The sequence below is a fragment of the Diadema antillarum genome, unplaced genomic scaffold (assembly GCF_040938485.1).
Source record: "Diadema antillarum isolate AM-2024a unplaced genomic scaffold, OU_Dant_1.0 seq00000059_RagTag, whole genome shotgun sequence".
Classification (NCBI taxonomy): Eukaryota; Metazoa; Echinodermata; class Echinoidea; order Diadematoida; family Diadematidae; genus Diadema; species Diadema antillarum.
In genome coordinates, this window is record NW_027271164.1 from 1,148,210 (window position 1) to 1,161,607 (window position 13,398).

The 13,398-nt window shown below is 38.7% G+C and overlaps 1 protein-coding gene across 2 annotated transcripts in view; it reads right to left on the reverse strand.

The window, feature by feature from the left end:
- The window catches only part of LOC139725748 (lysM and putative peptidoglycan-binding domain-containing protein 2-like), a 29,041-nt gene extending 15,856 nt beyond the window's left edge, over positions 1 to 13,185 (reverse strand). Inside the window, exons 1-3 of one of the 2 annotated variants that reach the window (XM_071636831.1) lie at positions 13,011 to 13,185; positions 7,074 to 7,387; positions 5,672 to 5,877 (exon numbers count right to left, since the gene is read on the reverse strand). In XM_071636831.1, coding sequence (XP_071492932.1) covers positions 5,672 to 5,877; positions 7,074 to 7,387; positions 13,011 to 13,178 — 688 coding nt within the window. In that variant the 5' untranslated portion in view covers positions 13,179 to 13,185. Of the gene's footprint in view, positions 1 to 5,123; positions 5,878 to 7,073; positions 7,388 to 13,010 lie in introns of those variants that run through there. The other variant, XM_071636830.1, reaches the window with a different exon arrangement.
- Between the last annotated feature and the right edge of the window lie 213 nt (positions 13,186 to 13,398).

A 13,398-nucleotide genomic window follows, 5' to 3' on the forward strand; every position in this document is an offset into this window, starting at 1 on the left:
ACAAACATTTGTACACAATCCATCACAACCTTGCATTACTACTCCATTATCAGCATACATTTGTATTCCTCATGCACCGTCTGTTCAAATAAAACGTAAATATTCAACAAGTTAAAGTCCAAATTCATTGGACTATGATTGTAACGAATTAACGGAACATGGCCAAAAGTACAAAGTATATTCAAATGGGATTTACAAACGTTGTCATAACTGCTTACATGGAGAAACTTAAAAATCTTGAAAAATATGTGTACACATGTACTGTATGTGTATTTGGGTGTTTTTGAAGGCAATTTTCTTTTTTTCATTGTTTCCTGTAAGTGGTGATGAAGGACTGTGTTAACTGAAAGTCATTAAACATCATATTTTTCTAATGGCTACTAAAAATCATGTGATAAATACTGTATGGATCATAGATTACAGCACTTATATTTTGTATAAGATTCACGGACCTTACATCTCCTAGATCATCCTGATAGTAATTCATTCTTTGGAATCACACACACATAAGAAGAGTCTAGTATGCTGGGCGCTGAGTAGTACAAGCATTTAGTATCCCAATACATCTGTAGCACCATCCATTCTGCATTCATATTTAATGCTGAACATAGACATGCCCACACACTGATACGATGAAACTAAAACATACAAGTACAGTCAACACTGCATTAAAAGTTGAATTGATTGAGGCTAGAATAAACTTTGGTTTTGGTAATATGCCCTCGTATGCTGTCAAATGCTTTTCAAAGTGCAATCCAAGAATTTACTTCAACTGTAATAGGCATATTCACCACATATGCCCCTTTCAACAATGCAGAGCTGATTGTGTAAACTCATTGTGCTATTACTGTACTGTACACGACAAGACACAAGACACATGAAAAAACATAGCATTATTTCTAAAAAGAGAGACATTTCCAAATTTGACCACAATAAACCTCTGATACTATATTTTTCCTGGCCAATGTTTCTGTATACAAATTTGCTGTTTATTCCAGAACTACACAGCATGAGCACTGACCAAGTAGCCATGCCTTGGGAATTGCTTCAAAGTTACTCTTGAAATAAATAAAATATATAACTGCCTTTCCCTCGAAAGCAATGACAAGATGAACTAAAACCCTGAAGAAGAGAAAACCAAAGTAACCTTAAATGGATGAAATTGCACTGAAACCACTCACAGCCTTTATGGATTCTAATATCTACAAGACAAAATAATATGCAGCATTGTACCTTATCATGTACACTTGTGCTCTCTGACAAATCAACGATAAACCATTTGTGCTAAAGCCCTGCCTTTATTCACTTTTACTGTGCAGCCATGTACACATTGCTGATTAATCATCTTTACCTTCCTGCTCCTGGTGTGTCAAAAAAAAAAAAAAAAACCTCTGAAAACAAAAAAGAAGAAAAAAAAAAAACATCCCCCCCCAAAAAAAAAACAAAAAAAAATTAGAAAAGCACAGACTACTCCCACCCAAATTGCCGCATATTTCCTCGCATGAAGGTCAGGTTTGTTGCCTCAAAAGTTTTTCCTTACTACAGTCCCACACATTTCATTACATGTTAGTAAAGATGTGCCTACCAATTTGAAACTACAATGTACATGTATCAAAACGTGTACACTGAGATTGTGATTTATAATCATCAGTTATATATGATATCATTCCTAGAGAGAGAGAGAGTGCAATTAGACCATTTTAAAACTCATATCAACTTTTTACATGCATCTCACCTGAACATTTCCTGAATTCTCAACCCTCAAGAATATGAAATATGAATGTAAAAATTGTGATTTATTTTCACATGTTACCCTTTGATGGAATCATACAAATACATGTAGACCACGTAAAAGCTAACATGACACGTCTTAAGCTTTCTCTGCTTGTCATTCTACAATGTGGTCACTTTGCTTTCACCTAAAGGGATCGTATAGAGTCGGTTGAAACCTAACTTCAGGTTTCTAACATCTTAGGGTGAGATAATGAAAAACCACGTATGAAATGTGAAAGAGCATGTAATTCCAAAAGAATCCAATGTTTATTTGATGAAAATTGGTTTTGAAATGGCAGAGATACCCAAAACAGAGCAATTCTAACAAGAGACCCGCGGGTCTAGTGCTCACCTGAGTAATGCAAGTTCACCTTTTACGCAGTCACTAATCTAAATTATTCACAGCTCTACCAAAATTTGACCAGGCATTCTCAAGTAGAAGATGAAAATGTACAATAAGGGCCCAAATTGTTTTATGATTCCTTAATTTGGGGGGATTGGGGCCCCCTGGGGCCCTCTGGGTGGGGCATGGTGCTCATTTTGATAAATTGAGATCCTGACCCCCTAGGGATGCTACTTACCAAGTTTTAATAGCGAAAATCCATCATGAGGTTTTCAGGAAGAAGATGAAAATGTACAATTCAGGCCCCCATTTGGACCTTCCCAACCACCCCACCCCCCCCCCCCCCCACCCTTGCTCCTAAGAGGGGCACCCCTGGATCTCCTATGAACAAACTTGAAACTACAGTCATTAATGTACTCACTCATAGTATTATCTTAGCTCTATAACTTCTGATTCTAGAGAAGATTTTTAAAGATTCCTTCATTTGGGGGGTTTGGGCCCCCTGGGGGCCCCCTGGGGTGGGGCATGGTGCCCATTTTAACAAATTGAGTTCCTAACCTCCTAGGGATGCTACCTGCCAAGTTTGGTGAAAATGGGTCATGGGGTTCTCAAGAAGAAGATAAAAATGTACAATTTAGGCCCCATTAGAACCCCTCCCCACCCCCCTCCCCTGGGTCCCAAGAGGGGCACCCCTGATTCTGCCATGAACAAACTTGAAACTACAGTCATCAATGTACTAACTCATAGTATTAACTGAATAGCTCTATCACTTCTGGTTCTAGAGAAGAAGATTTTTACAGATTCCTTAATTTGGGGGGGGGGGGGGGGGGTTTGGGCCCCCCTGGGGGCCCCCTGGGTGGGGCATGATGCCCATTTTAACAAATTGAGTTCCAAACCCCCTAGGGATGCTACCTGCCAAGCTCAGGTGAGCTAATAAAAGGTGGGGCCCACCTTTTATCCCGATCGCTTTGTTTTACTTTGTTTTTGGATGTCTCAGCCATTCCAAAATCGATTTCCATCAAATAAACTTTGAATTCATCTTAGAATGGTATGCTCTGTACTATTTTATCAGTGGTTTCTTGGTATCTCGCAAAAAGTTAAAAGCCCAATCCTTATCTCCACCAATGCTATACCAGCCCTTAACTGTGATGGTAAGAATATAAAGACACACTAGTACACTACAGTAACTTGAATGGTTCGTTTGGCTTTCGTGCCTTTGTGTGAAGACCCATGGGTAGGGACTGAAGCACCTTGTACAGTTCTGCCTACATTTTGATTGCACTTTCTTTTGCACTAAATTAGACAACATGCGTGTAGCTCACCTCACTTATTCCTGCAGATACATTGCACATGTACCTTGCTCTACAGATAGACACCAGTACAATTTACATTACATACTGTAAGCTTATTTATACACACAAGCAGCTATAACTAATACACCCGAACACAAAGTTTGTGCTAGTTAATCATTTTTGCCAATCTGCCATGTACGTCCATTTCTGCTAAAGACATTTGATATTTCTTCTCTTTTTCATGAAAACAAAAATATATATACATACAACTGTATATGAAATATGAATGAGGCAATTGTCAATGAACAAAAACAAAATGAATGACCTATGAGTTATTACACTGCAAAAATAATGGTACATGAATCCAAATTACTTGCGCAATATACCTGTACAAAAATACTCAGATATATGTATGGAAAAATTGTTCATGTCCAAATGTAGCATTCACCGCACTCTAACATTAACCTTGACATAGCACTTTTTTTTCCCCCCCACACACTTTTATTGCCGGCAATGCTCAAAGGAAACATCACATGTTATATCAGCCGGTATAGAGAAAAGTGGGTAATTGCCAGGTAACTAGGCACCTGGTGGCTTGATTATCTCATCGTGTGCCACACAATTCGTCCAGAGAAACTTTGTAATTTGGGCACAAGTACTGACTCATTCGTGCAAACATTGGCACTAATTCTAGGCACCTCTGCGTGCAGACATGTCTGACAAACGTATATTCACACAAGCATGCCACATACCATACAAACAGCTCTACTTGCAATATTACATTCACAATGGTAAGCTACTGGAAAGATTGCATAATCACATTGGGAAAATCAACATATATTGACATGATACTACCAACTTCCACAACACTGCATTTCTATAACCTGTGACAATAATAACATTTGTATATAATATACAAACAGAAATACACTGTACATTGCATGAGCACACACAATGCTTTGAAAGGCATGGCATTTTGATATTTTTGTGTGTATTGCAGAAGTGTGGTTGGCTAAGGGTGCGTTTATCAACTCTTTTTTTTCGGCAGAAACAGGTTTTCCAAACAGCTTTCAAGGAATTTTTAGGAGTTGATAATCGCAAAGAGCTCTGTTTTGAAAGCCCTTTCAGAAAGCCTTTTCTAAAGCCGCAAATTTGTGGCTTTCCAAACAGGTTTCCTAAACAGGTTTTCAGAAACCTGTTTGTAAAAGCCTTTTGAAGTTGATAAATGCAAGGCTGTTTTGAAACGGCTTTGTAGTATTGTACTGCAGTTACGAACACTGCACGCCTTATATGACCTCTTCTCCTCGGGTCGAATTGCGCAATGCAGCTGTGCAGTGACAGGCCAGTTATCGTGTTCGCGAAGAGTTGATAAACGCAACTATTTTAGAAGCCGTTTCTATAGGGCTTTGGAAACGGCTTTGGAAAGGGCTTTGGAAACGAAAGCCGTTTGAATAGGGGAAAGTTGATAAACGCAGCCTTAGAGACACAAGCAAATGATCCAATCTTCTCCAAAAGCATTAGGGTGTGACAGTCAGCTACTAGAAAGACACTACCAAAGCTGCTGTCAACCAAATGTCTAAACTGCCTTCAATAAATGATGCTTGCACATTCCATATCATTTAAATTTCCAGAAAATTTCACAAATCTGATCCAAGAGAACTTTCAATAGTAAAGAGAGCTTGCATGAAGGTAACCCATGAAATACAGGTCTCGTTTAATTCCATTTCTGGTATCAATAACATACTAATGACTGCAATTGGTGTGTTTTGGAATGATAAGGCACTACAAATTAGCATGTACATGTACATTGTGTCTCAGCAGCCTAACTATGCCAACACATTTTAATATACGATGATGATGAAGTAAAACAATGATTCTTTATTCTGTTTGTGAATGTGTAATATGCATTTATTTGTTTGGTTTTTTTTTCCATTTTTCCTTTTTGCCGATAAGAGGATAGTGGAAACAATCAACATGGAACATTTAATACAGATGATGCTGCAGATAAAACTTTGTGAAATTCAATGACGGGCACTGGTCTTCAGTAAAGCAGGCAATCACACGATCAGTGAACAAACACCTGAAAATATACAAATGACCACTGGAAGGGAGTTGAGGTGTACACAGAGCACCCAGACACAGGGGGTGGAGTTGTGGTGGAGATGTCATAATGGATATGATAAATAATACGGGGAGGGAAGAAGGCACACTTATACAGGCCAGCTTTTGTCTGCAACATTCTTGGTCTTTCGTTTGAGCCTACCTCCTAGGAGTGGAGACAGGGAGCCCCCAACCTCCACGGGGGGAGTTGTCTCCACAAGATTGGAATCCCCTTCCGTTGCCACAGTGACTGCGCTGAGTTGGTAGCTCTCTCCAGGGGTCTTGCCCCCCTCAGCTATCCTGGTGTAGCTCTGGGAGGGGGAAGGGGCTGACTGAATGTTGGGAGACATGGCCTCAATCTCACCAATACTGTGGAGAAACACCAACAAACAAACAAAACCTCAAAATGATACAGTGGAAATTACAGGCCAAAAATGAAAAGATAATTCAATTAAATACCAAAACTCCTTCATCACAGTCATAAAAGCAATATACTCTGAAATATAATTGGGGACTAAAATAATGTAAATCTTGCTGAAAAAAAAATCAACTGAAACTTTGCAAAACTCAACTAATTTTACAGGTATAAACATGATCTGCATTTTATATGTTATACCTGTAATTCCCTGAAATTTACAATATGTAGACTGTACAACAATATGATTGCATTTATAAGTAAATTGTCTCTAAGTCACATGGGGCTTATGCTCAGACCTCACACCTGCACATAATATGCATATCCCTCCAAAACAATACAGCTTACATTGTATCTTCAAATACACTGGCTAGAAGCATAAACTTGTTGTGCTACCTATCATTGCAATACAAGTGTATACATGTGTGCATACACATCCCACATGTATTCCCAGTACAAGGCATTTCCAATTACATTTTGATTTAACCCCAAATATTGTACCACAAGTCCTTGTAAGAGTACACAGCTGCATAAAATCATAACTGCATTGCTTTCAAATTCTATTGTGCAATGTATGTCATCCTTGTAATGAACAATTAGTCTGACTGTAAAATTTTATGACAGACCCACTCCTTCCCCCATTGTTTCTTTGTGTTTGTTTGTTTGTTTTCAGATAGTGGGTTTCTTTTTTATTGTTACAAAAACTACAAAAACCAAAGCAAAAATTATGATTGTAGACCTGGGCTGTATCACCTATCGTTGCTTTGTTCATGCAAAAAAAAAGAACAAAAAGAAGAACAAAACATCAGTTCTTCCTTTAAATGCGTATGTACATGTAACACTGCTGCAGCAGAGGCTGATCACTAAGATCATTACTAAATATGCCATATAATTTACAAGTTTAATGCTTTGCAAATTGGTACTGTAAGGCAAATTTGTGAAAGGTTGAGTTAAAAAATGTCTATGATCTCCCACGTTTTGGAAAATCTTGAGGAGCGCATTTGTGTTATATTACAGGAGGCGATATTTTACAAGTTCCTGATTTTGCAAATATTAGTTCTGCAAAAAGTACATTTGGTATGTACTGTACACAGTACCATGCAATGATTTGGCAGAAGAGAAATGAAATGGCTCACTGTGGCCTCCATACCTGCTATTCTTCTCAATTTTCTTCAAATTGTGTTTCTTCTCCCTCACTTGTCTGTCAATACGGTTAAAGAAGTCCATGGTTACATCTCGGTCATCTTCTTCAATTTTTCCCCCACTGTCCTCTTCCGAGTCTGAACTCCCTTCTCTCCTCTTGGCAGTAGGGGGCGCTCTCCTCGCTGGGCTTCCATTGGCCGTGGCAGTGGCCGTCTCCAGGACATTGGCTGGTAAGGGTTGGTCACCAACAGGAATGCTCAGCGTTTTCCTCATAAAGATGTCATTGGTAAACAGCTTGTTTGCTCTCTTGATTTGTTCAATCTGGATGTACAAAAAACAAAAACAAAGTAGCAGAGGACAAAATCAATTCATGGACAGCCAAGCAAATTTCCACTAATGATTACATCATAAGATTTGGAGGGACTACTGAGGAATACTCACAGTGGTAAACATGCACTGTAGAAAACATTGTTTTTCCACAGGAAAGAAAGGTACCAAATGTATTTTCAGCATGAAAACATGCACCCACCAGATATACAAGATATGTAATTATCTGAGTCAAATGCATAAATATTCAACATCACTTTGAAGTCTGAAAATATGTAATATTTCCTGGAATATTCATAAAGACAAGAGACAAAATGTTTGATATTTAGTCAAGTTTATAAAGTACATTGTGCATGTGTATTAGGGTGTTACATGTACATTTGTACATAACCTCTTCTTCTCTTTTCTAAACCTCTTGCCCAGTCGGGCAAGCAGATTTTTAAAATGTTGCAGAACACATGCCAAAACATTGATTTTAAGATACATGTGTAGTCCAAAAATATAAGAAAATGAAATAGAAAATCACTTGATAGTCAAGGGCTTGATAAAGCAGTCATTTGAATAAACAGCACAGGTTGATTCACATACTTAAACACACTGGAGTAACAAACATGGCTCGATAAGTGTTGGAAAATTGCTGGAATGAAATTAAGAAGTCATTAACATCTTTGGGCTTCTGTATGGTGGACTTCATGAATTTGAAGGGGGAAAGTAAAAAAGGTGACCTCAAAACTTTTTGCTTGCCCAATTTGGGCAAGCATTTATATCACTGTTCCCAAACATTTGCCTGACTTTGATTTTCACTTGCCTGGGCAATTGGGCAAACACTTACAAAGTGTACATGTTGTACATGTACTGTACACCTGTACAACTGTACTTGTATAATTGTACATTGTTGCACCTTGCATACTAGTATTCTGTCGCATGTAATTTTCTATTAACCCGTTGAGGACGAGTCTCGAGTATACTCGGGCAGGCATGTCCATGGGAAATGCGTGTTGTAGAAAAATCAGTCCATCCTCAATGGGTTAATACGCCCTGTACAACTGACTGTACAATGTAGGATGATTGGCTGCGTAACTGTACATCATAGCCTATGCTATAACATACCAGGTACATACAATAACATGTAAAAAGGAAATGTATTTTGTACGTACACTTTGTGCATTGCCAAACTTCTCTATCTCCACAGCATGTGGGTTCAAGATTACAAATTTTCCACTGTGTTGATAATAACATGTGATTATCACCGGTATGGGGGTGGGGAAGGTCAACACAAGGATACTAAGAAAACAAAACAAAATAAAAGCGTAGAGTGCAACTGTGGCCATTCGACTATCTTTGTAGAGCGTATCTGACAAGTGGTGTCTGGTGTCTTGTTTTCTGGATGGCTGCAAAAGATTACATGTACAAATGTAAGCCAGGAACTCCTGAACAATGTAGCTTTTCAGACTGAAATGAAAACGGAAAGTAGGCTACATTGTATAGCACATGCCTCTTTCTCAAGTATACAACAATGTCGTACTGGGGGCAGGAATGGAACTACGTGTAGATGGCAACAATGGTCTACAGTAGAAAAACAAAACAAAACAAAACAAAAACATTGTGTCACTGATTGTAGCTGTGCATACACATACAAATTGTATACATTGTATCAAAGCAATCATGGCTGAAGCATCAAGATCTCCCAGTTGTAACACAGATAACCTACAGTACATCAATCTCAGTTAAAGGCCTAAGAGAATACACTTGGATGTACAGATATGTGACAGGGCCCTGAACTGACCTTGGCAATCATTAGCACAGAGACTAATGCCCTGAATACTCGGACCTCTGTTTTAACTATACTACTAAATCAAGGTTATGGAGTCCTGCCAGCAATGTGGACATGGGGTTGATAATGTGTGTTGTTCTGCCACAGTAATTCATTCCACCGTGCAGAGAATAGAACAGAGTAGTGTGTCACTGTCTACTGGATGTGATTCATTGTCAAACCAGAAGTGAGACCAAATCCAAACCTTGCAAATGACTCAAAGTACTCTGTCACCAGGTGGCAGGAAGTCACCTCTGGTGTAAAGTATAGGATATCATGCAAAATATATGGGTAGCATGCTGATTGCACTCTAAACACTGTAATGTGATGATTGTGTTTTTTACACAGTGTAACCTGTTTATTGCATCTTTCATATCATACAGAAATGTCACCATATACTGTACAATGTACCTACAATGCACTCTATACTGTGAGTTCATTGCTCATACATTTGTAACTCTGCTCTGTCATGAGCATACATGTACATTGTACATCATGCATCAACAAACAGTCAATTCAATCATTGCATTACTAGTATTCATACATTTATTTTGTACAACTACTCTTGTGTGAACGCTCACTTGCAAACAATATGACTACAGTGTACACCTACAATGTACATTATGCAAATACCATAGCAATGTTAAATCCATCACTTATGTACATGTACAATCGTAAATCTCATAACCTGTTAAAGCTGATCACTACAGGTTAAATACTTCACTCAATGGCATCATGGGACATTACTCAGTAGTATTATTATTCTTATCATTATTTGATACAGTACACTGCACAGGCATGACCCATACTATGATACAAAGTGTACTTGTCCCAAACGAAAAAAAAAAAAAAAAAAAAAAAAAGGGGGGGGGGGGGGGAAGGACAGTCAAGACTTTGAAAATTATAAATTATGATTGAACAACAAGTGAATAAAAGTGACGGTTCATGCGTTGCGAATCAAAAGATTTTGTGCTGCAAAGTGAACAATGCAGAAGTCAAAACTTGTACATTATGTACAACTTGTACATTGCAGCCATTTCTTTCACAGCCAACAACCCATTATTAGGCTCTCTGCAAAATAGACTACTAAAGAGCCTGGAGAGAACCACATTATCCTGACAGTTAGCATAGGGTACATTGAATTTTTCATCATGCATTTTCAAAAAAAAAAAACCAAACCCACAAAAACAAAAACAAACACAAAACACACACACACAAAAAAACAACAACAAAAAACATTTGAGCCGTTGGTTCCTTTTTGTAACATCTTCAGTAGGCAACCACATAACCTTTACTCTCCCGCAGTCACTGAGGCATAACATATCATCACGATGTTGAATTTGCAATGCCACATTCAGGGGGTACTACTGCAGTTTACAATGTACAATAGATGTGTATAACAATTATTGGAAGTTTGTGTGTATACCATGCATCAAGGTACTGGAGTTTTTCTTGGACATTGATGGTTAATAATATTGCTCACAAATGCTACACTTGTGCATCATATGATCTAATAAAATTGGCAATCCAGAGGAATTTAACCAACAAAGAAAGCTAACATCTGAATCAAATAAAAGCCATCAAAGAGTGCATGCTGCATGCAGTGCTGGCTCTGTAGCTGTAGCTGTACATGTAGCTAGAGTTTATTTGTAGTATAAAACTCCAGCTACACACTGTATCTAGGGCCAGCTTGGGGATGCACATGCAAGGCCCTGCATCAACGCGGTGCCAACTGCAGACAATACACTAATATCGCAAGCTGAGAACTAGTACTTAGCTGCAATGTAGTCAGTGAAAGAATATGCTACAGCGGTAGTAAGTGGAAACATGAACAAAATTTACAATGTACACTGCATAAGAAACCACAATGACCCCCAGACATTTTTTTTTTTAATGTCACATGATCTCATTAGGGTAGTAGTGCACAGTATTGTACCCTTCAACCGTTCTTGTCCTTTGTTTTTGTTTGTTTTTTTGTCCAAAGCCACTGATCTTTTAAACAATTGTGAGATACAATACAGATGCAACCAAAACAGAAACAGAAAGGATGCATAGTAAAAGATCACAATGCAAAATTTTGTATTCTGTTTCATCTCTAATTTAATCAGGGGTCAGTTTTTTACAATACATGTACATGTAAGCCATCCATTGCACAATTTCAACAGATCCCTGTGCTACACAAACTCATGTAGTAGTGGACAGTACCAGTAGACCTACACTCAATTGTCTATACAGGCAGTACATTTTACATATACTGTATGTATACATTTGTGGAATTGCTCGAGATTCTAGACCATTACAGATCGTATTCATATGTTGTAGTTCTGTTTTCCCACCATTTTACTATGACTCTGAGCTGTCCTTGTCATTTCAATCATATGGACCTACACATACAGTGTAGCCTCTGGAGAGTACTTTTCCTACTCCTTGTGACCTCGGACGAGTTCAAGGGATTATTTTTACACATCTCAGGGGTCGCATTTGACTTTTTTTTTTGACTAGCCAGGCGGACTACTTAGAATCAATTTTGACACTGAAGCAATTTTTTGGCTAGCCAGACGGACAGAGACTCCAACCCCAAGCACCTTCTGATCTGGAGATTCTCCCGCCCGAAACCCCTAGCAAACGGGAGACTCCAAGTTGATATGAGAAGCGCGAAGTTCCTAGGGTTCTAGATGTTCTCTGGTGCTATCTAAGGCTTATTTTTTCAACATACGATAGCAATAAGTAAGAAATCCTATCCACCGGGAGACACAGAGCCAGGGCGGGAGAAATCAAATCTCAAACGGGAGAACGGGAGATTTTGCAAAAATGGGCTTTCGGCGGGAGATCTCCCGTCGAAAACGGGAGAGTTGGAGTCTTTGGACGGACTAGTTACTTCAGAATTTTATGATTTTTAGCTAGTCCCGACGTGATTTTGGGTGGCCAATGGCCAGCGGACCATTGCCAATTTCGAACCCTGCATCTGCATTACAACACTTCTGCATCTACGAGCCAGGCCTACACACAAACAACAACCTTGCAGTACATCATGGTACAATATGTTAACACTTGCACAGCTAGATCTATATGCATCGGCAATGCAATCTCAGCTGCACAGCACAGGATGTAAAAAGGATTTTTAAAAAGCTGCATTTCATTTTGACAAATTTGACAAAGGCATCTAAAGATCCTAACTGTAAAATCGGGTTTGGAATGACTGAAACATCCAAAAACAAAGTAAAACAAAGCAATCGTAATAAAGTGTGGGTCCCACACTTATTGAAATTGCTCTGTTTTGGATATTTCAGCCATTTCAAAACCAATTTTCATCAAATAAACGATGAATTCCTCATGGAATTACATGCTCTTTCATATTTCATAAGAGGTTTCTCATTATCTCACCTAAAAAAGTTAGAAACCTGAAATTAGGTCTCAACCAAAACTATACAATCCCTTTAAGTACCATAGATTCTATATAGACTCTACTCTAGTGAATACTAATTTTTATACCAAAAAGAAAAATCTTGGTTCCCGTGATTTCTACATTAGATTTAAAATCTAAATTGATAATCTTCCTAAATTTCGAAACTTTGAACTTCAGAAATATGAGAAACACGATAACCCACTGTCAACTGAAAAAGCACTTTTCAATCGATGTGTTTTCATGACAGCTAGCCTGCTTGGGTTCTCGTGACAGTGTCACAACCCGTGGAGCGTGTAGAGCTCTAGGCATTTTGTTTGTGGATATAGGATACACACGTTCTGCAGCTATGCGCTGTGAATGCACGTCAAGACAAAATACTGAACGGTTCATGTACTTACCGGTACACCATATTTGATCGATATTCCTTGCAACGTTTCTCCTACTTCTATGTTGTGTTGTATGTACGTTTCTTGTTGTGATTTCATCGTAGCTCCATATGATCGGCCATAGTTCTTATTTGACAAGCCCAGACGGGTCGTCTCACCCTTCAGTGCCACACTCGCCATGTCTTCGTCTGCTGCACGTCTGATACTACTGCATGTACGTACGTACGGTACAGGTATGTTGTACACTGTACTGTACTGTACCGATGCTCGTACTGTAGAAAACCACAAGTCCAGCTGCGCGATGGATGGAGTGTGTTCGATCTTGCAGCTTAGCTGGCGCTATACTGTACGTGATGAATGGCTACCACTACTCGATTGGATCCAGAGGATGGGTAACATC